General features: G+C 45.4%; 2 protein-coding genes and 1 long non-coding RNA gene across 5 annotated transcripts; all 3 read left to right on the plus strand.

Moving 5' to 3' along the window:
- Nucleotides 1-46: 46 nt before the first annotated feature.
- On the plus strand, nucleotides 47-3,476 carry LOC100839587 (nucleolar GTP-binding protein 1). Its single transcript, XM_003564105.4, has 3 exons — nucleotides 47-180; nucleotides 1,030-3,102; nucleotides 3,187-3,476. Exon 2 carries the CDS (start codon nucleotides 1,060-1,062, stop codon nucleotides 3,058-3,060), a length of 2,001 nt encoding a protein of 666 aa, XP_003564153.1. The 5' UTR covers nucleotides 47-180; nucleotides 1,030-1,059; the 3' UTR covers nucleotides 3,061-3,102; nucleotides 3,187-3,476.
- Nucleotides 3,477-7,559: 4,083 nt separating this feature from the next.
- LOC104581619 lies at nucleotides 7,560-13,508 on the plus strand. 3 transcript variants are annotated; one of them, XR_729662.3, is made up of 5 exons: nucleotides 7,560-7,904; nucleotides 7,991-8,040; nucleotides 9,029-9,866; nucleotides 11,855-13,174; nucleotides 13,257-13,508. It is a non-coding gene; the product is annotated as an uncharacterized LOC104581619 (long non-coding RNA). The 3 variants fall into 3 exon arrangements; XR_002961616.1 differs by having other exon boundaries at nucleotides 11,855-12,122; nucleotides 12,202-13,508; XR_002961615.1 differs by having other exon boundaries at nucleotides 11,855-13,508.
- A 368-nt stretch (nucleotides 13,509-13,876) lies between these two features.
- LOC104581620 (auxin-responsive protein SAUR36) lies at nucleotides 13,877-15,301 on the plus strand. The gene is made up of 2 exons (XM_010229606.2): nucleotides 13,877-14,830; nucleotides 14,966-15,301. The coding sequence occupies exons 1-2, from the start codon at nucleotides 14,239-14,241 to the stop codon at nucleotides 15,022-15,024; spliced, it is 651 nt and encodes a 216-aa protein (XP_010227908.1). The 5' UTR covers nucleotides 13,877-14,238; the 3' UTR covers nucleotides 15,025-15,301.
- Nucleotides 15,302-23,722: the final 8,421 nt, after the last annotated feature.

Consider the following 23,722-nt stretch of genomic DNA (forward strand, 5'->3'; position numbering starts at 1 on the left):
TAACTGTTAACTGGGCCGAAGAAAAGCCCATTTAAAAGCGCCATAAGAGCCACGAAGAAACCCACCCCTAAACCCTCGTCTTTCTCCTCCCCAACTCTGCCCGCCGCCACGCAGAGGGGGACGCCGCCTCCGCCCCCTACCAGAGGCGAAGGACCGCCTCCTGCTCCTGTTCTCTCCGACGTAAGTAGCGCCCAACTTCCCCCCTGCGTTCTCCGCTTGCTTCCTCGTGTGTGCGCCTTCTCGTAGTCGTATGCCTGTGATGATTCGTGCGGATGGCACGATATCTGCGGTCTTAGTTGTGTAGATTTGTGGGTTAGTTCATCCTGTCCATGTTTGTTCCTGGTCGATTCCTTCCAGAACTTGTCAATAGAGTAAGCGTTTTCTACTCTAGCTGTATTTCTCTCGTGCTGATTTTAGGATCCATAATGATTGGGTGTTCTGATGCAAAAGATATGGGATTGATGGATATTTTTTCTAATTGATGCAAAAGTTCCCGACTTGTTTAGTTGCTCCCGACCCTAGACTTCCGGTATGCTAGTGAAATTTGAACTGTACCGATACTAATTATGCTTCTGCTGCTGTCATCTTACTTTTCCTTCTCATAATTTGGTACTCCGTATAACCCATCAAGTGTTTCATGCTCTAAGAACGAAACCATGTACCAGTTGCTGTTTTTGCTGGTACCTAGGTTATATGCTTTGCTTTTTGTTAATAATTTGTGTGTGGTGTCTTGGCCCCTGAGGTAGTCTCCAGGTTGTGATGCTAGCTTATTATACTTGCACTAGAACTCTGTTTAACTGTCAACAAAGTAACGGGAAAAAATTTAAATCAAAGATGGTTGTAGCTAACAATTATAAATTAAGAATTCTGGGCTTTAACCTGGAGTGTTTGAATAAAATTACAGATTCATGTTTTCCAATAATGCAATGAGTGCTAGACTTCTCCCAGCTATGTTCTACTGGAAATTTTTTACTTATTGCTTCCTGTCTCTGTATTGATTTCACATCATATTTTGTGTTTGTATTACAGGAGTAATTAGCGAAGCTTTGTATTGACAAGATGGTGCAGTATAATTTCAAGAAAATCACTGTGGTCCCTCCTGGGAAGGACTTCATTGACATAATCTTGTCCCGCACTCAGAGGCAAACACCGACTGTTGTCCACAAGGGATATGCTATCAACCGCATTCGCCAGTTCTATATGCGTAAGGTTCGGTATACTCAGCAGAATTTCTATGAGAAGCTGTCCACCATCATTGATGAGTTTCCCAGACTGGATGACATCCATCCTTTCTATGGCGATCTCCTGCATGTGCTCTATAACAAGGATCACTACAAACTTGCCTTGGGCCAGATCAATACTGCTAGAAATATCGTTGCCAAGATCTCCAAGGACTATTTGAGGCTACTTAAGTATGGAGATACCCTGTACCGGTGCAAGTGCCTGAAGGTGGCTGCACTAGGTCGCATGTGTACTGTTATAAAGCGGATCAGTCCTAGTTTGGCATACTTGGAGCAGATCAGGCAGCACATGGCCAGGCTTCCATCAATAGACCCAAACACCAGGACAATATTGATTTGTGGTTACCCAAATGTTGGGAAGAGCTCTTTCATGAACAAGGTTACAAGGGCAGATGTGGACGTGCAGCCTTATGCTTTTACAACAAAATCTCTGTTTGTTGGCCATGCAGATTACAAGTATCTGCGGTACCAAGTAATTGATACTCCAGGGATCCTTGACCGACCTTTTGAGGACAGGAACATCATAGAAATGTGCAGTATTACTGCTCTTGCCCACTTGAGGGCTGCTGTGCTGTTCTTCTTAGACATCTCTGGATCTTGTGGTTACACAATTGCTCAGCAAGCCGCACTCTTCCACAGTATAAAATCCTTGTTCATGAATAAGCCTCTAGTCATTGTGTGCAACAAGACTGACTTGCAGCCGCTTGATGGGCTTTCTGAGGAAGATATGAAGCTAGTGATGGAGATGAAGTCGGAGGCTATGAAGACTATACCTCAAGGTGGAGATCCTAGTGAAGAGGGTGTTTTGTTGACTATGAGCGCTTTAACAGATGAGGGTGTCATGGCTGTTAAAAATGCTGCATGTGAGAGGCTTCTTGAGCAGAGGGTGGAGATCAAGATGAAATCAAAGAAGATCAATGACTGCTTAAATAGGTTTCATGTTGCTATGCCCAAACCTCGTGACAACAGGGAGAGGCCAACTTGCATCCCAGAGGCTGTTCTGGAAGCTCAAGCAGTTGCTGCTGCAAAGGAAAAGAAGAAACTTGAGAGGGACCTGGAGAATGAGAATGGTGGTGCTGGTGTCTATTCTGTCAGTCTTAAGAAGCATTACATATTGGCCAATGATGAATGGAAGGAAGACATTCTGCCTGAGATATTGGATGGTCATAATGTTGCTGATTTTCTGGATCCGGATATCTTGGAAAGGTGTGAAGAATTGGAAAGAGAGGAGGGTCTTCGTCTTGAAGAAGCAGCTGCTCAAGATGCTTTCATGATTGATGGACATGATGAATTAACTAAAGAACAGCGTGAAATCTTGGGTCAGATCAGGAAGAAGAAGGCAATGCTCATCCAAGAGCATAGAATGAAGAAGAGAACTGCGGAGAGCCGTCCCATTGTTCCTAGGAAGTTTGACAAAGATAGGAAATTCACAACCAAGAGAATGGGCAGGCAACTTTCTTCCATGGGCGTTGATCCTAGTGCAGCTGTGAGCCGAGTTCGCAGCCAGTCAAGAGGCCGTAAGCGTGAGAGGTCACTGAGCAGAGCTGAGGGTGATGATATGGAGATCGATGGCCAGCATTCCAACAAGAAATTGCGGACAAGGTCTAGGTCCAAGTCACGACCAATTGAGGAAGTCGCACCAGGTGAAGGGTTCAAGGACTCTGCTCAGAAGAAGAAGGCCATCAAGAAGTCTAGGGACTCTGTGAAGAACAGGAACAAGGAGGCTCGCCGTGGAGAGGCCGATCGTGTCATCCCCACCCTGAAACCAAAGCATCTCTTCTCTGGGAAACGAGGTAATGGAAAGACAAGCAGGCGATAAGCCAATCAACGCGGACACAGCTACTTATGATCACTGGAAAAGGTGCGTAATGTTCTTTGCATGTAGTCTGCAATTCTCTATCGCTATTATCATTTTAGGTTGGTGCTGAACTCTTCACTACTGCAGGAACTCTAGAATCGCAGCAATTTTCGGCCTTGGGATATCTGGAGGCTTCAATATCCAGCCGGCAGTACCGAGTTGGAAACTATTACGTTGTTTCATGGCTTTTACTATCATTTGGGCATCGTCCTCTTGTGTTAGATTATGTTATTGCAGAACTATTGCTACCTTGGTTTTTAAATGTGATAGTATTGAGACGTGTCAAATTTTGTTTAATGTTTACCCTTTGTTTTAAGGTATCAGAACCTTGTTTCCCTTTTATATTGAAATACATTGCTACTGTGATATTGCTGTTTTGTTTCTACGCATCTGAGTTGCAACGGTGTGATCTGCAACGAGTTAGTTTTGAGTATCAATTAAGGGCAGTTTTTTGCAACTCTGTCCTTGTTTTGGTGGTCTTGTGTAATTAGGGGTCTTCCAACTTGCCCCAGATTATCAGCACTGTTCGCGCAATCACGCATACGGCATAGATGATTTGCCATATAGGCTGCATAAACGTGTTACAGACGTCCAGGTTTCAGGAAAGATGAAAAGTACAGATTATTCTTGTAATTTGTAACTGCTCAAGCACAAATAGGCATGGAGCAATGTCTTCTCCCTGCTGGAAGTGACGTTTAAATTTGTTCTAAGTTTGAGGATTCAAGGGAGGAAAAAGGGATTAGGATATTTTTTTGTGTATAAGCTGTATAGTTAGAAATTCTATCACGAAAATCTAAAATGATTTAAAATAAGAAATAATTTGTAATAAAATAAGCGGTAGTTATTAGCTTTTCTTTATAGTTAGTAAAGAATTGTTCGATTTTTATAACAAAAAAGAAAAAATCCTAGTTTAGTAATCAGTAATCGTTCTTGAATTTGAAGATAAATCTTCGTCTATTTGACTTTCAGCCGAATTTCGAATTGTTTGAATTGTGTAATCCCCCATTATGAAGATTGGTAACCGGCTTAAAGCAATTTGATTATAATTCAATTCATGCCGATCATAAGTAGACAGTTCATATTCTTCCGTCATTGATAAACAGCTTGTTGGACAGTACTCAACACAATTACCACAAAATATACAAATTCCGAAATCAATACTATAATTAAGCAATTGTTTCCTTAACAGCCTTTTCAAATCTCCAATCCACAATGGGGAGATCTATCGGACATACGCGAACACAAACTTCACAAACAATACATTTATCAAATTCAAAGTGGATTCGTCCCCGAAAACGCTCCGGTGTAATTGATTTTTCGTAAGGGTAGTGAATCGTTATAGGTAAACGATTTGTGTGGGATAAGGTAGTTATGAAACTTTGACCAATGTACCTTGTAGCACGTATTGTTTGTTGGGCATAACTCATGAACCCAGTTACCATAGGGAACATATTCTAAATATCTATGAAAAAGGTATGTTTCTTTCTCTTGTTTGAGAGAGCTTTTGTGTTGAAAATATTCTTACTGTTATTCTATTATCTTATTTAGAGTGAAACAAGTTGGGAAGAGGTTGTTAATAAGAGATTACCCAGGGAAATAGGTAAAAGAAATTTCCATCCAAGATTTAATAACTGATCGATTCTCATCCTGGGTAAAGTCCATCTTATTGTGATAGAAATGAAGAGAAATAAATAAGCTTTAGTCAATGTAATAAAGATACCCATTGTCATTTCTAAAATCTCAACTGCTTTATTCATTTGGAAAAAATCAAAAAAGGATATATAGGGAATAGATAAATCCCACCCGCCTAAGTAGAGAACTGTTACAAATAAAGAGGAAACTAATAAATTTAGGTAAGAAACAAGATAAAATAAACCATATTTTATACCGGAATATTCGGTTTGATAACCTGCTACTAATTCTTCTTCTGCTTCTGGTAAATCAAAGGGTAATCTTTCACATTCTGCCAAAGAAGAAATTAGAAAAACCAGAAAACCTATAGGCTGGCGCCAAATATTCCACCCAAAAAAACCATATTTGGACTGTGCTTCAACTATATCAACTGTACTTGAACTGTTAGATAATCATAGTCGATGATAACATCACAGTTCCCACCGCTATTCCAAAACCGTACATGAAACCTTAGCTTCATACGGCTTCTCTATGATCAGAAAAAGGGAAGGGCTGTTTCCTTTCGGTATGAGCCTCTGGGGCGTAGATAGAATTATTTTCTAGGCAAAATAAAATCGATTGGAAAGCCCTAAATTAGACCAAAGGAATTCTGTCTGCTAGAATAAGAGCGCTTCCGAATTGATCTCATCCTTTATAATATAATGAAAATTGTTCTTTGTTAAGTACTAACTTAATCTTGGAATAAAACACTCGTTATAGGAATTCTATTAATAAATGGAAAGAATTGGGCATTAGTTCAGAAAGAATTCTGTATGAATATGGATAGAGGAAGGAAATAATTAAAAAAAATATTTTTTATGTATTGCATTCTATATCTTTTGTCCTATTCTTCTTTCCCCGGGGAGGGGTATTTAAAAAGAAAAAATAAATAAAGGATTAATTCGTTCTTGATAGCCATTTCCTTAACAAGTGAATGGAAACATACTCTGGATCGGAATCCCAAGAAAGTACTACTTGATCATTTCCACTAATTTCAAGTCCTTATTATGATTCCTTTTATGGGAAAAATCTCTAATTCTTAGATTTCCCCATTACTAATCCTTTATGTACTTTAGTGTTCCTGACCTTTCACTAACTTTTGATGGATTCTTTTTATGTTTATAAGTTATAGTAATAATTAGGGATATTTACTAATGGAATTCTATATCGTCCTTTCGTAAATCCTTTATTCTTGCCCGCTTCAAGACATGATGACTAATTAAAAAATAGCAATCTTGGGGTAAAGAGTTTACACTGCTTATGTTTACTTCAATTTTTTTCTTGTACGTAGGAAATGAGATTTTTTTTACTGCAAATTAATAAGCTGTTTTATTTCACTCATATAGCTATCTAGTTTAACTTACCAACCCGAATACAGAATAAGAAAAAGAAGATAAATATTTAATGGATTTTAGAGGAAAAGGATCCCATTTTAACGAATCACACGTAGAGATATTGCTAATACACAAAAAGTTAATGGTATTTCATAACTAATCGATTGAGCAGCAGCTCGTAGACCGCCTGAAAAAGAATATTTATTATTTGAGCTATATCCTGCCATAAGAAGACCAATAGGAGCAATACTTGAAATGGCAATCCATAAAAAAACACCAATACTAAGATCAGCTAAAGCAAAACGATATCCCAAAGGGATCACTAAAAAACTTAATAAAATTGATATGACTGCTATAGAGGGTCCAATGCTAAATAAAGGAATATCCCCTCGAGATGGTAGAATATCCTCTTTTAAAAGTAGCTTAGTCCCATCTGCTATAGCTTGAAGTAGTCCTAGGGGACCGGCATATTCAGGACCAATGCGTTGTTGGATTGAAGCGGATATTTCTCTTTCTAACCAAACAATTACGAGTACTTCTATTGTGATTCCCAAAAGAAGGGTCAAAATGGGTAGAATCCATATAAGTCCATAGATTTCTTTTAATAATTCTGATTTCGAAAAAGAATTGAGAGTTTCTACCTCTACCCTATCTATTATCATTTCAACGATCAACTTCCCCCATAATGATATCTATACTACCTAATATCGTCATGATATCAGCCAATTTCAAATTTTGACCAAGTTTATATAAAAAAACGTTTTAAACTTCAAATTATTTTTATAAATTTATCATTATATATTTTGATAGTATACTTATTTGGTATTATTGATGTTGATATGTTTTACATAAACTACTTAGAACAAACATAAAACTTCTTATATTCACGAACAGAGGGAGGAAGTAACTGATATCGTAGATCTTAATAATTCTTTCTATAAACTTGATTAAATTTGAACAAACGTAAAACGGAGTATACAGGAACGGAAGGAATACCTTTTTGCACCGGTGAACAGATAGATTACTAGAAAAGAGATCAGCTGCCTGATTTTTTTCTTGTGTTGTTTCAGTCTTCTTTAGTAAACAGATTATTACGAAGTGATTGATAATTCACAACGTAAATACTCTCTTTGTTTCATAATTTTTGTCTCAAATTTGTCAAAAATGACTGTATCTATTTCTAAAAGGTGTTTAGATACATAATATTTCAACAAGAATTATGCAACAGAAGGAATACCTTCGTGGACAACGAGCACCTTTTGCTGTAATACAAATTTTTACAAAACGACGATGGATATTTTTTTCCCTTTTGCTTGCGCACAGGCGCCTGATTTTTTTTTAAAAAACCAGGCGATTTCTGCAACGTCAGATCTTGCTTTAAGATCGGTGGAAAATTGCTGGGCTTTCTTTTGCGTTGGGCTGTTTTGTGTTGTCTCCTTCGGCAGAGCAGTTCCCTTGTCTTCGACTTCGTCGAGTTCTGGAAATGAGGGCAGCGCAGGGGCGCGGTTGAGGGGAGCAGTCCGGTTTGTGGCGGAGAGGCGAGTCGGCGGCGGATTTTGTCGCGAAGAGGACACGGCCCTCCTTCCGGTGGTGGAATCCTTCTCCGGCGCGCAGGGGCTGGGCGGCGGCGCGCGGGGCCCCTTCTGGCGGGCAGCGGCGCTCGGGGGCTGGGCGGCGGCGTGTGGGTGCCGGAGGCGCACGCGCTGATGTACGTCGGCGAGGAGGACGGGCCCGTAGAGGCGGGGCGGGTCAGTTTGCACCTGTGCTCGTCGGTGTCAGAGTTTCCTTCACTCCCTTCCGGTGAATGCTTACCCCATGTCCTGCTGTGGTTAGCTTTGTTTGCTCGAGATTTTGCCGCTGATTTTCGCTGATCTTGATGTGGCAAGGAGAATTCAGGAAGTGCAAGACTCTTCGGCATCTGCTTTGTGCTTTTGCGGTGAGTGCTTCGTTTGTACCCTCGCCGCAATGGGTGTTTTGGTTGCTGTAGTGACGTGGGTTGTACTCTTGTACTAGGTGCGATTGTGTGTTTTGAAGGCTGGGTTAGCTGCAGTAGTGTAAATTTCAGGGTTAGATTCATGTTTGATTAATCATTCAAATTGTACTGAGAGTTACCCTAACCTGGGTGTTATGATGTGGATCTGTCCATTTTGATGTGTGGTTAATGGCTAGGGTGGCTATTTTGCCACTAATCTCGCGATTTAGGGTGATTTTATGTATCAGGCTTAGCACCCGTTGTGTGTTCATTTAGGTTACCCTATATGTTGTATGTTCATCAGGAGTGTCAAAGTATTGGCCTATAGGCTGTGTGTTCATTTTAGGTTAAAATCTGTCCAATCTGGACTCCTTTTTCAATTTAAATTTGTACCCATCAGCACTGCTTCTTTGTGTACTGATTTTAAATTAATTGCACTGCTCTTAAATATAAATTGCACCATCTGAAAGTACTGTAATTCTAGGGTCCATGAACTGCAATTATCCAATCCATGTTCTTTTGTTAGCTACTGAAATTTTTTAATCTGTCCAAACTGGACTTCCTTTTTTGATAACAATTTGTACACACTAGCGCATTCTTTGAATTCAAGTATAGCCTTTTCATAACTGGCAAATGCACTGTCTAGTTCCAGTAGCACCTTAGTATACGTTCTGTTTTGTCTATTTGTCATTATCCCAATTGGTTCATCTTGTTTCAAAGAATGTGACTCTTTTGATTTTTTTGGTTTCTCAGTTCTGTCACAGGTTCAATATTTTTTGATTCTGTCAAATTTAGTGAGTGCACCCCTTAAATCTGATGTGTATATAGAACATAATTTTGGACTTCTTTCCTTTTCATTTGCTAAATGTGAGCAATTCCTTTATAGAACCTTATATCATAGCTAGACACTTTGTAATTTTTTGCTTTCCCTCCGTTGTTTTTGAATATGCAGCAACCAGTCCATGTGCAGCCTAAACAATGTGCGGGGAAAGAAAATTTGATGCAGTTTGCTAACAAGTCATTGCTTGAACAGTCATCTATGCTGGTGGCCAGAGCTTGTCTGCCAACGAAAATAGTTGGCCTGGTTATTTTCTGTCTTATTACTAATATTAGTTAACTTTCTTACTTCCATCACAACTAATACCTTTCATTACAAATTTCTACATTTCGTTCCCTTTTTTTTTTGTTTTGCTAGACTATTCAGTCAACACCAAACTCACCTGTAGTTGTGAACTGTTGGCGAAGGTATTTTAAGTCGAAATGCAATACTCTTTCGGATCAATCTGAAATGGTTTACAATCATCAACTAAATTCTTTTAGTTCTGCTTTTGGGAGTGGTAGTTCATCTGGCACAAACCCAGTGTATACTCCAAAGAGGCATATCCAGCCCAGTTTCAAAAAGTTGTGTCCATACGAAAATAACTAGATGAAAAGTCTTGTGCAATTCTTTGAGGATAAGTACTACTCCGTACAATACAATTGTTTGGTTATCTCAAGATAAGTCTATCAAGTACTTCCTTTCTGTATTTTTCGTTTTTGCTACTTCCTTTTGTCCATATAATCTTTTGATATCATGTTTTTCTATCTAAACTTATTTAAATAATCATGAATTTTTTTCAGCCAAAGAGTTATTGATTATGATGGTGTAAGAATTATTGTTTTGTCACTCAGGATTCTTTTAAGCGCAAAGGAAGAGTAGACTTCTTTGTTTCAATCGATTTTGTTGGAAGCTTAGTTTGGATACTCCTCCATTCAGGTCGAAGAAAACTTTCCTTTTCAGCACAGTTCATGTAAGTCCTTCTTCTTAAATTATTGTTCTTTCTTTTTCTCATCTCTGATGTGAGTCTTAAGGGTTTTGTGCTCGTGTGCCTTTGACTCTTACAAATACAGAATTATTTATTAGAGAAATGGAGTAATGACCAACACAAGGCTGATTTAATGTATGCCGTTAAAAAATCTTTCAAGCTTGCTTCATCACACATTCCGAAGTCTGGAATTGTCAGTTTTTTATTAAGTCCTTTTTCTGTTCTTGTTTCTACATCTTTCTTCGAATATGGATTTTGTTTCCTTTGTATACAAGTTTTTATTCCATTCCTTAAAAAGAATCATTGATTTTTATCACAGTTGCAAAAACTTGTTTTTTGCACCCTCTTGTAGCTGTAATTGCACGCTCCCTGCAGGGTGCAATTACAGCGTGGCGTTATTCGCAAAAAATAATAATTATTGTGGGTTTATATACACCTTTCACAATTGTAGTTGCACACACTTTCTAATTGCAATTCCAGGAAGATGTTAGTGCAAGAAAGCTTGCTTCTCCTGTAATTGTACTTTTGCAATTGTGAGTTTTTTTACTGTTGTACTGAGTTTTAATTGCAGCCACATTTAGACTATTGTTGCAATTCAGTGGGGTCAAGTGTGCAATTGCAAATTTTGTTTTATGGCATCACTTGTAATTCCACTTCTCTACCATTTGTTTTATGGCTCATGGTGCTTAATCAGTGGAAGCTTTTTGTTTTTTCCGGTTAAGACTTTTTTTGTTGCACTGTTGGTCCTATATAATTGCATAGATTAAAAATTGCGCGATTTTTCTATAACGCAGGCGCAATTTCTGGAGATTTCTCTTTCCAAGTATTTTGTCTTTTCCAAGTTTTCTGCACCCCTGGCAGCTCTTATCCTTTTTGCTACCCGCACAGGTGCCTGCTTTTTGTCTGCAATTTTTCTATAATGCAGGCGCAATTTTTGGGGATGCATCCATTAAGAGTCGTGTCGATTTTCCTGGTAGTTTTTTTTTCTTTTTTCCTCTGACCGCTCACTCGCGAGACCTCGCACCTTCTTCTGGCATCTCTCCATTTTGCCGGCCGGAGTGCTCTAGAGGACGACGCAGGGCTTCTGCTCGTCGCACGCTCCATGGATGCTGCAGACGAGCGAGGCGCGCTGGCCCACGTGGAGACAGGGGCGGCACCGGGGATCGTCTCCGGCTCGTTCCCGCGGCCACCGGTGTGCGCCTCTTCTCTGATCTGCAAGCTCTAGCGGGGAACCTCCTCAGCGGCGACAATTTCTGGGCAGCAAGTTTATCGCCATATTGTAAAACCAGTTTCGCCTAATTTAACAAAATGTCCTTTTTGTCGAATGTCACTCTTGCAGTTGCAATTACGTCTCAGGAGCGAGTTTTCTGTTTCTTTGGGCACTTTTGAAATCGCACTGCTTGTAAATGAAATTGCACCCATTGCGGTACTGCAATCCTAGTGTTCTGAAATTGCAATTTGAATTCACTGTGTTCATATGAAACTAAACATTTTTGTTGTCTCATATGAAGTGCCAAACTGTAGCGCAACTTACTTCTTGTCTAAGTGCAATGGCACTATTTAGTTTCAGTTATTGCAATGTTTTCTGTCACAGCTAGGGGGTTTTATATGCCCTAATTTGGACATTTTGTTATCTTCTTTTGATGCACTACCAAAACAGTAGTGCAATTTACATTTTGTATGCAATTGCACTTTGTACTCTCAGTATTTGCGATTTTCCTGTCGCAAGGAGGTCTTTGTATATGCCTTAACTTTAACATTTTGTTCTCTACTAATTCTGATGCTCTGCCAAACAACAATGCAAATTATATTACGGCCTAGCGCACTTGCACTCTTGATTTCCATTAATCGCAATTGCAATTTTTCTGTCCCAACATTGCAGAACTGCCAAAACTGTAGTGCAGCTTACATGCTGTCTAAGTGCAATTGCATTGTTTACTTTTATTAATTGCAATCCAATTTTTCTGTCACAGGTACAGTAGTGCAGGTAGCTGCTCGTCGTTTCGTTGGATTTGGGGATTTATGTGGCTGCGTTCGGCTAGCCACTGCAAGGTACTGTGTTCGTGGATTCCGTCCTGTTTGTTTTGCGGGTGAGTTCGATCTGTTCTCGTGGTGGTTCTGGCTGCGGCTGTCGGTGGTGGCCGCCTGGTTCGTCAATCTGGATGGTGTTCCGGCTGTGGATCGGTGTGGCGTTGTCGTGGTTTGGGTAGCGATTGGTTCGCAGGTGAGCTAGCATCGCAGGTATGTGTTTGTTTTCTTCTGTGATTTTTGTTGGCTGTAGGCGATTTGGTGTGGCTTCTATAATTCGTTTGGTGTGCAGATCGTCACACCGTCCCGACGGAATTTTGCGCCTTGCTGCTTCATTGCTAATTATGCTTACCTTCTGCAGGTTTGATTCGATTATGTTGTTGTTATTGCCTATTTGCGAGTCTCGGATTTGGTGGTAGTTCTACATTACCTTGAAAAAGCTTTTGCATATGCTATTGATGTGGACCACATGTATTGTTTTTCAAGAAAATAGACTAGAAAAATGCTTCTCAATCCTTTTCTGGAACACTTAAGACTTAAGAGGATTTCTAGGTTGGGATTAATAATAAAATAACTGAATATTGAGGCCCTGTTTGGTTGGGCTTAAAACTGCTTTCTGACTTTTGGCTTATAAGCCACAAAAGCACCAAATTAGGTGCTTTCGGCTTTGGCTTTTGACATTTGACTTGATATTGTTAGATGATGGTATAAGCAAAAAGCCAAAGTCAAAAGCAACTATTTAGGTGCTTTTGTGGCTTATAAGCCAAAAGTCAAAAAGCAGTTTTAAGCCCAACCAAACAGGGCCTCAGATGATGTTCTATTGCTTGCAGCAAGCTCATTGTTTCTTTTCTGATTATAGTTTATCGTTCTGTTCACATAATTATAATGTCGATGTGTTCTGGTTCTCTTAAACTGAGTACTAAGCAAACTTCACTATGGTTTAATTGGACCATATATTCTTTGATCTTTTTGGTGAGAAGGTCTCAACATACTATGTTTAGACAAACCATCGTGTATCAACAAATATACAAAGATGACTATGGACATGCAAATGATATTCACATTTGGCCCCTGAATGAGGAGAGAGCTATGGAAGCTGCTGCAGATCTTGTGTAGGCTTTGTCTAATTATTTTCTGTCATTAAACTTGGAGTTCAACCTCTTCTTCTTTTTTCTGCATTTAAGTTCATGGACCAGGAATTATTGTACCAATTTTCGAAGAAGAAACATTCTTTCAGAGATGCTCCCAGATCTGCTTCTGTAGCTGTGAGAATGTTGTCTTGCACCTGAATCAATTGTTTCTGCCTTGGACAACAACATTGGCTGATACGGTGATTGATGTCAACAGGTTTGTATACCGTCTATAATTGGAATCAGTGCAAAATCTTGGCAATGATTGTATGCATGGGAAGTTTACACATGGATGATCAGTTAAACTACTGTATTTGATTGTAAAAATCTTCCCAACGGTTGTATGCATGGGAATTTTTCTTTGTGTGTTCCTTGAGACAGAACCTGAAGGGCTTTGTGAAACTGAACACCTGAAGTATCTAAGACCCCATCTATGAAATGATATGCTGCTGCAGTGTAAATTTTGCTATGTGGCTGTTTAATTATCTTATCAGTGATTATCTTATGCATTTTGATTCTCTTTTTGCGGAGATTTCTGTACATTTGATTTCTGCTTTGGCTGGTTTTATTTTGGTTCTCTTGTTCCATGAAGGAATTGGAGTTTGAATTTTTTTTGTCTGCACAAAGAGAACAGGTCTGCACAGCTAAAACCATAAACCATAAAGCACAAGTATTTTTGTTCTATGTTATCGGCGTTGTAGTTTGAATTTGTGTTATGTTGGTGCCAAAGCTAGCACTCTGCTGATTGTTTTGCCAACCGGCCGGCTCAAAGTTTAGTTGACTGTTTTTGGCAAAAAAAAAAAAACAGGCGCCTCATTTAAGGTGAAATACCAGGCGCCTGTTTAGGAGCCACAAAGCAGGCGCCTGTTTTCAGTTCTCAAAACAGGCGACTGTCTAACCCCCTATTTTTTAGCTTGCATATGCACAAACGACCAGCTGGCTGGCATCTCCTCGTAGCACGGAGAAACCCGCCTTCAAACGCGCGCGGCCACCGTTTCCGAGCACACCTAGTGCGTGGATTCGTTGCTAGCTTCCACGCTCTTGTTGAGCACAACCGTTTCAAAACGAACCCTCGGATTTCGCCAAGACTTCATTTCGTCTCGCCTCCTCCGGCGCCCGGCAGGCACTGCTTCCCTGATCCTCTTGGCTAGGGCCTAGGGCAACGGAAACCTCGGGCGCGGGCATCCTTCGTGGCTAAGATGGTAGGCCGCGCGTCCAGCCGCCGATTGACGGAAGGGGAGCAGAGTACTGCCGCGCCTCGTGAGACCGCCACGGAACCGGCCACGGGCCTCCGGAAGATCGTCGCGATCCGGCAGATGCTCCGTCGCTGGCAATCCGCAGGCACCACCGCCGCCAGAGCATCGTCCAACAACGCCAGCAGGACCAGCGGCGCGCCTGCCTGCGCCTCGGATCATCAGCACCAAATAAGCCGCGGCAAGAAGAAGCCGGCGCCGGAGGGGAATCGCGCGTACCGGCGGCTGCTGGAGTCGGCGGCGGCGGGGGAGGAGGAGCCGGTGACCCCGGGCGCGCCCGCGGGGGTGCCGCGCGGGTGCCTGGCGGTGTACGTCGTGGGCGGCGCGGACTCCGCGGAGCCGGAGCGGAGGCGGTTCGTGGTGCCCACGGCGTGCCTGGACACGCCGGCGTTCAGACAGCTGCTGGAGAAGGCAGAGGAGGAGTTCGGGTTCTGCTACGCCGGGGGCGCGCTCACCATACCCTGCGGCTGCGACGCTGAGGCTTTCGAGCACGTCCTCGTCGTCATGGACCGCCGCCGGAAGGGCCTCGTCGACGACGGTACGCGTTCGGCGCGCAGGAATTGGGACGGGAATGTGTTGGGACATCCAGCCCAACCCAGCCCAGCGTTTGTTTCGGCCCAGATAAGATAAGCCCGTGGTTTTTCATCCTTTGTTGGTTTGATTTGTTTTGCAGATGGGAACCCCACGGAGGCAGCAGGCGAAAATGGCGAATCATCGGGGAAACGAGAGTGAGCTCTGACAGGATCGACGTGAACCACGGGATTGGAGCGAGCAACGTCGATATTGTGAAGCGGATTTTCTTTTTCTCTTCTTCTTTTGTTCCACGTGCGCAATTGTGCATGTTAGCTATCGTGATTCCCGGCCGTTGTCAGGGTTTCTGCAAGGTCGATTTTCACGCGCCTTTCTTCTCCGCGGGAATTTTGTTGCTGTCCGACCGTGAAAATCGCGATGCTTATTGTAGCGTCCGGACACACCCGACTGGAATAGAACCACATTTTTACTCGTGAGAATCAGTAACGTTTTACGGACGTTTTGATGTAGTAGGAGCGAATGATGAGAGGGCGGTTTGGTCGGTGCACGTCGCATGAAAAAAAAAGCCAGATAGGACAATCTGCCCCCTCTGCTCCGAGGCGCGGCGCGGCGGCGCGAGAAGATGCCACCTCGCCACGCCGGCGACCCTCTGTTCCGTGGCGAGCAGAGCTCCGGGGCACGCAGGTTCCGTCCTATTGCGAATTATTTCCCTCGCTCCGTCCCATCGCCTTGCGGGCTCCCACTGTACGTTTTTCCTGTGTTCCTTTGATCCTCTCTGCCGAAAACGTGAAGTGGTGGGACCTTTTTGTATTGATTTCAACCTCAGCCGTTCGATTACATATGGACGTCCGATTGAAGGGGTAGAGGCTCGCGGTGACGTGCCAGGTGCTTTGGTGAAGTTGCTAATATTTCGTCTCGAATTACTATATATTTTCATTAAACTTTAAATCAGAAACGATATCCATCCAAGGGGAGGAACCGAAATAAATTAGACGACGGATACATCAAAACCGTCTTGCTAATATTTCGTTTCGAAATTTTCACTAGATTTCAGTTTCCAAACGTCACACCGGCTAAAAGTTGCTCTCGGAACAGTGTATTCTAGCTGTTGCACTGTGCACACACTCAAGAGTCAAGACTAGACCAGAAGCGTTTCACTCCACTCTCGATAAAAGAAAAGAAAAAACGGTTCCCGAAGCGACACCACGCGACACGCTCTTGAACGTTGTTCTCGTGTTTAACATCGAAGGCCCGGCCAAAAGGGAACAAGCAAAGCAAAGAAGTGACGCATCGGAGCTGTTGACCGGTGGGTACGTACGTAGTCGCGTCGAGCGCTCCCCGTCGTACGATCGAAGGATCTTGTTCCGAAGCAGGCGAAGCTGTTCCAACTCGCGACGCGCGCACATGCACACTGCATGGGCAAGCTAGCGAGCGAACTGAACACCCGTGAAACCCAACCACCAGCAAAGCCAGCGCAGTCGGGCCACGTTCGTGCTAATCAATCAAGTCCATCACGCGTTCGGTTTACTACAGCAAATCGGTCGACGGTTCTGTCTCTTCGGGTCGGGCTCTGGTTTTGCGCCAACGTGTGAGTTGAAAACATGCCACGGGCCGCTGGTGACGGCTTGCAGTGTCAGGCTCAGGTGCCGGCCGGGCCGAGCGCGCTCATGTCGCACGTGTCGTCAGGCGAGCTTAATTACCTCCGGCGACAACAAACTGAACCTAAGAAATAAGCGATGCCAGGAATATTACCAGGGCAAGAGATATTCTACGTGCACAACTTTCAAACGCCCTCGGCCGAGCATTCCGTTATTAGGGGACGGCGGTGGCAGGCTCCCCGGCCCGTAGGAGAGGCCGTAGCCAACATTCCAACAAGATCGATCGCCCTACCAGAATAGAATAGCTAGCACACTTCAAAAATTCCTCGGTCGTTCTTAAAGTTGTCAGCTTGTGCTCACTTTCCTTGCCCCACGGATAACAAAGCCTGCATGTGATGCATGCATGCCACTGCGCCGGCCGGCCCATAACGGTATCACGTTCCACAAAATACACAAGAGTTAACTCCCGCACGACGCGTCCACGTTCCGACGGCACGACGATCACGACTTGCATGCGACTTCCATCGTGGCCGCGCGTCGTCCGTTGCCCTCTGCCCCCCGGCCTCCGGCTCGAGATCTCCATCCCCAGCCCGGAGGAGCCCTCCCGCCGCGGGCTTCTTCCTGCCACGCGCGAGTCTATCCGCTACGGACATATTCTTCAGGGTGGGGTCCTGTTAATTAGTCCTGTCGTTGTCAACCGTTGCCAATTGGCGCCACTACTTGCGACCTACCGGCCGGCGCGGTTAGCTGTTGGAACGCCTGGCATGCAACTCCATGCATACCAACATCTGCCGCGCCGCCCGCATGTCTCAAAGGCACATGCGCGGTCCGTCGACAGCTGATCCAGACTACTACCCAAGTCTTGACTCTGCTCGCTTCAGATAATCACGGAAGATGATTAATTGGGAGCGAGAGGAAAAGGGAGATATTTATATATCCGGATGACATCGATCTTGGAAATGTTCACACACGGATCGCGGATTATCTTCGATCTGGCCGGTTGGATTGGTCGATTTGCTAATCGATCGGATGTGTTAATTAAAGGCAACGAACGGCAAAGAAATATCCAGCGTACCGGGGCCGGGGATATATACGTGAAGTCGTTAATGTTGTTGATGATGAATTGATGGTCGAATATTTCAGGAGATTGGCCGGCGATCGCAAAACAATATCTCCTCTCTGAATTGTCTGCGCAGTCTTTTTCCTGTCCCATTCGGCCGTTGCCGTGTATCACGTGAAACAAAAAAAGAGGAAGGTATTGACTGAATTGAGTCACAAGCCTGCCCCTCTGTGATCTCTTTACGTCGTCGCCGAACTGAAGGTAGTACCGCAGGGTTCCAAATTCGGAAAACAGGAAATTTACGGACCTTAGATTTTTTTTTTTGAAAATTTCAGAAATCATTTCGGTACTGTTTTGAGCAAATTTCATTGATTTTTTTTACCATGTCTGAATTTAATTCGTTTAATTCTAGCCCGAAATTTTGAGCTGAAATTTCGGTACTACCGATAGCTTCGGAAATTTTGTCGAACTTGGAAACCTTGAAGTACAAAAAAGTCACAATAGCCTGTACCACAAGTGATTTTCGCCGAATTAGTGCGAGAGGGAAACGTGTTAAGAAACACAACCCCAACGCATACAAACAAACGATTTTTTTTTTCAAAAAGAACTACTCTTGCGGAAGGAAAGCTCAAAGGTGTTCCGCGTCCTCCGAGGCCCACGACGAAGCCCGAGCCTTGATCTTAGCCATATGACGACGGCTGACATAGATAACTCGTTGCTGAAGACTGGCATTGCGCTTGATCCAAAGTTGCTAGGAGACTTGGATCGATGCCAAACCTTGCGAGCACTGCTACAAAACGGTCTATATGCAACGTCACATCAGTAACGGGTCCGGCGCGACCGTTACTGATGAACCGAGCGGGCACCGCTTGTCTCCGGCCAGCGACACATCAGTGGCGGTCGCGTAAAACGACCACCACTGATGTACACTCATAGCTCGCGAGTCACATCAGTGGCGGTCGTTTATGGGGCGACCGCCGCTGATGAACCATGCATCAGTAGCGGTCGGCCCAGCTCGACCGTTACTGATGTGTACACGATTACCAGTAACGGTCGTGAAAACCTCGACCGACACTGATGTTACTCGCGTTCTAAATATGCTGGGCGGAGCCGCAGCTGGTCGCGCCGCGCGTCGTAACGGACCAGCTGCGGCCCCTTCCTCTCCGGCGCTGGCGAGGTGCCGCTCGACCGCGCCATGGCCGCCGGCAAGCACCCCAGGTACGCCCTCCTCCCTCCCCCCGCCATGGCCGCCGGCGAGCACCCGAGGTACGCCCTCCTCCCTCCCCCCGCGCCGGCGGCGCCGCCTCCATGGCCGGCGAGCGGCCATGGCCGCCAAGCTCCATTTTTGGAGCTCCGGCGGCCGGCGAGCTCCGATCTTCGAGCCCTAAGCTTTCCTCTCCCTCCCAATGTCTCTCTCCCCCCCGATCTTTCTCGCCAGCTTCCAATTTCTCTCCGAATTTTCCCAATTTCAAATTTTTGAGCTCCGCGGCCGCCGGCCAAAATGCAGCCTCGTCGTCGTCGCCCGGAGCTTCCCTCTCGCTTGCGAGCTCTCTCTCCCTCTCGATCTTTCTCGCCGGCCTCCAATTTCTCTCCGAATGTCTCTAATTTCAAAATTTTAGTTAGCTTCGGTTAATTAGCACCTTAATCTTCTTGTCAATGATTAGGCTAACTATTTTGCTTTTTTTTCTTGTGTATTGTGTTGTAGATCGAAAGACCGTTCTTGGATGTACGTCAAGGAAAGAATCAATGCTCGATGGATAACCGAATGGATGGTCTTTTTTGGAGTCGCGAAAGGTGATATGGAACGAAAAGGACTTTTGATGATGCGTTGCCCATGTCGCAAATGTGAAAACCCATGCATGATGAAGCCTGAAGATGTTCAGATGCACGTGCTGGCATCGGATTTTGTCGATGGTTATTCTCGCTGGACTTGTCACGGGGAGGATGCGGTTGATGTCGGTAGCGGTAGCGAAGATGATGATGTCCCGTGGTATTATCTGGCGAATGATTCCGAGGAAGAAACAAGGGTCGATGAGGAGATTAATGTGGAAGGTGAAGTAGCTCCACGAGGAAGAAACACAACTCACGCTATGTTTTCACATAAGAAACTAATGGATCAGCACACCACTAGCAAAGCACTAAGTCCAAACAAAATACATGCCATCACATAAATATCCATATTATCCAAAGTATCCACATCAATGTTTCATCTAAAACAGTTGTCAATGTTACACATCACCTATGATTTTACAGTATTTCTCTGTGATGAGATACATTCTGTATATAATTTGCTGTGCTGTATATAATTTGCTGTGTATTTCCTGTGGTTTTACTGTGGTTTTAATTATTATTTTAAATACCAAAAATGTATTACCGACCGACACTGATGGGGCGACGCGACCGTTACTGATGATATATATATCAGTAACGGTCGGGAAGGAGCGACCGCCACTGATGTATATATACATCAGTAACGGTCGCCCCGACCGTTATTGATGTACCATCATCAGAAACGGTCTCCGCGACCGTTACTGATGATGGGTATCATCAGTAACACGAAGTTAGTAACGACGGCCCCGACCGTTACTGACATGGTTTTTCGACCGTTACTGATAACCGTTTCTGTAGTAGTGGAGGAAGCCGAATGAAAACATCCCGGAGACCGAGCCAGAAGCCCAGAAGGAGATGGAAACCTATAGGTACGCCACAATGAACCGGTGCAACCGAAAAAAAGATAGGTCATCATCGTAGAAGTACTTGTTTAATTAGCTAGCCCAGTGACGACAAACAAGCGTAAGCGCTGTTCATCGAGGCAGCCATGCAAGGGCGTTTTACGGCGTGTACGCGCCAGCGAGCCCAAGTACTCCAACTGCCTGCCCCGCCCGCGCCCAGCACACAGCACGACAGAAACACAGCACAAAAGCCAACCCGACGAGCAGTACTAGTATAAAAAGAACGACGTCGGCAGCGAAGCCTTAGCCTTGATCTTAGCCATATGACGACAGCTGACATAGATAACTCGTTGCTGAGGACTGGCGTTACGCTTGATCCAAAGTTGCTAGGAGACACGCCCGTCTAGCAAGGCCAGCTCTCATGCACCTGTCCGCCAAACTCTGATCGATGCCAAGCCTCGACGTCGATACTCCTGCTCGCGGGCATTTAGGATGCCGCGCGCGTCACCTCGCGTGACGGTGGGTGAAGAGTCCGAAGATCCCTCTGGGTCCCCGTCTCCCTGGCCTCCCTGGAGGGTTCTCCCCTTGTCGTGAGGCGCGGGGCGCGTCTCCGCGCCCCGGGTTCTGCCCGCGGTCGGAGCCTGCTGAGACGCCCTTGCCCCGCGGCTGTTGAGCGGCAAGCGCGAGGAGCGCGCCCAACTCCTCGCCCCATGTCTCGTGCGCCGGCGTGCCCTGCTGCGGATCGTACCGCATCATGACGCGCGTGGCGATGATGGCTTCCGCCGGGGTTCGTGGGGGGGGCAGCCGGTTTCCCGAGCGGCTGCTCTCTCTACCCTCGGACGCACCCGGGGGCGCGGGGTGTGACCCCCCGGGCGGTATGCTCGTGGCGCATCTGACGCTGCACATTCTCGGCCCGCGACTCAACTCGCTGGCCGGTGTGGGCGGCACCATGCCCGCTCACGCGGCTGGCCCTGGCGCTGGGGGCCACCGGCCCCCTCAGCCGATTGTTTGCCGACAGCCGGGGAGGAGGCAGCTGCGACTGCTGCACTCGAGAGGACTCAGGGTTCTCCTGATCCCGCGACGCGGGTTGCGCGTCATGCGACTGCGTATGGGCCGCTGGGGCCTCACGCGGGTCAATCCGAGGGTCACCAGCCTGCTTTGGGGGCATGGTGGCCGGCTCCGTCGGCGAAGAAGACGAGGCTGACGTCGATGTAGACACTGCCACCGGCAGTCACCGGCGAGCTCTCCTCTTGCGCCCCCTACCTGGCGTGCCAGATGTCGTAGCACGGGGCTTTGACACCGGGGGCCTGCGAGGGGGCCCTTTTAGGTTCGGTAGGGGCGGTGGGGATCGCTCCCTCGATCGCCGGCGTGGCTAATGGCGTACGTGAGCTGCAGAGTACAAAAACACATGCACGCGCGCTTTTTACCCAGGTTCGGGCCACCTGGAGGTGTAAAACACTACGTCCTACTTGTCTGAGCTTGTATTACCGAACAAACAGCTGATTACAGGGTTGCCGGGGGAAAACCCCGGGGTGATCTCTTTTTAGCTAAGTGTTTCTTTCTACTTCAGGCCACTGCCTGTGTGCACTACGAGTTGGCTTAGCAAACGGGCCAACGAGCTAAAGGGAAGTACCTCGCATACTGACTGAATTTTCTGAACCTGATGGACCAAACCGAACCGAACACTTTTGACCGTTGGCGGAGGTCCTCCTTTTATAGCCAAGGGGATACCATAGGTGCCACGGCGCATGATTTACAAGTGGCGAGCAAGGAGCTTGGGCAACTCCTCCTCTGTGCGCTGGCATGCATGCATGAGCGCCAACCCCGCTGCTAGGGGTCTAGGTCCTAAGAAAATAGGACTGGACAGCCACTGTTTGCCCGACAAGACGGATAATGCCCCTCCTGTCGGCTCATTAAGTGCGCCGTGCGGCTCACTCCTTGCCCTGGCGAGACTGCACACTGGGCGCCCAGCGCGCGCCCACGTGGCATCACTGCCCTGCTTGCTCAGCCCCGCCCTTACGACGGGAACCGGCGCCCGGGAACCCCTCCTCTCGGCAAGTGACTTCCCGGGAGGTGCCCAGGCGGGAATATTTCCCGAAGCCCCGCTAGCCCTTCCGGGCTGGTAGCTTGCCGGGCCGCCTGCAGTTGCCGCCCGGGGTAAGATCCTCCCGGTAACTCGGCGACACGACCCACGCATCGTGCAACGGTGGCACCTCGGGTGCCACTGGTGCGACACTGATGATATGTACATCAGGAACGGTCGCTTTGCCATATCAGTGTCGGGCGAGCGACCGATACTGATACATTTTCAGTAATTAACAAAATAATTAAAACCACAGAAAACGCACAGAAAAATATATATTTGAATACACAGCACAGCACAGCACAGAAAAATACACAGCCACATTATTTAAAGCATATAAATGTATATAAAGCCGCATCATTTAAAGCATATAAAGAATACAAATGTATCTCACTCCACGACATTGATTACAAAGTGTCAAAATTTCATAGCAAAATCAAGTTTGAAGCTATTGTTGTGGGTGAACCCTAGTCACCACTTGTTCCACGCGTTCGTAGAAGTCCCTACTAGGCTTGATGACCTCATCGTTGATGAGATGGGCGAACTCCATTTGAATGTTATACACGACCCATTTAGGTCGGTGTGCCATTGTCATTCGGAGCCGCCATTACTCTTTCACAGCCGCGATTGACCCCTTCCACTCAGGCTTGAACATGTTGGCATTCTCCATAAGGATGTGACAGCAGTAGTAGCCACAGTACACACTGCCGGCCGGCTGTTGCTGGCAAGGGAACATGTGGTTGTGGTGAGGTTCGTCTTTATAGCCTTCACCAGCTAGTTTTCCCTTGGTCGCAACTTTTCAGACAGTGTTAATGAGTGATTTGATGGGTTTCCAGTAGCAACCTCGAACACCTTTCTTCAGAAGTAGTGAATCAAAATAGTACACCGCGGACCAAGGCAAACAAACGAGTAGTGTCACCCAATGGTCTCAACTTCTCCAAAATCTTGCGCAGATGCTGCTCATGCTCTTCCTTGTTCTTGGAATATATTAGTATGTCATCGATGAATACTACTACAAACTTGTCCAAGAATTTCATGAACACCTTATTCATCATGTTCATGAAGTATGCAGGTGCATTGGTCAATCCAAAAGGCATCACGGTGTACTCGTACAGTCCATACCTAGTGGTGAATGCCGTCTTGGGTATATCCATCTCCCGAATTTTCAGCTGAAAATACCCTGATCGCAGATCGATCTTTGAGAACACTTGAGCTCCCTTCAATTGGTCGAATAGATCATTGATTATGGGCAGGAGATATTTATTCTTTATCGTTACCTCATTTAGTGAACGATAGTCAATGCACATCCGTTGGCTCTTGTCCTTCTTTTCTACAAACAGGACAGGTGCTCCCCATGGAGATGAACTGGGGCGGATGAAACCTTTCGCTAACTGTTTAGCTAGCTGCTTCTTCAATTCCTTTAATTCATCCACAGCCATCTTATACGGTCTCTTGGCTATGGGTCCACTGCCTGGCATTAACTCAA

Source organism: Brachypodium distachyon, chromosome 1 (assembly GCF_000005505.3).
Source record: "Brachypodium distachyon strain Bd21 chromosome 1, Brachypodium_distachyon_v3.0, whole genome shotgun sequence".
In the NCBI taxonomy this organism is placed as follows: domain Eukaryota; kingdom Viridiplantae; phylum Streptophyta; class Magnoliopsida; order Poales; family Poaceae; genus Brachypodium; species Brachypodium distachyon.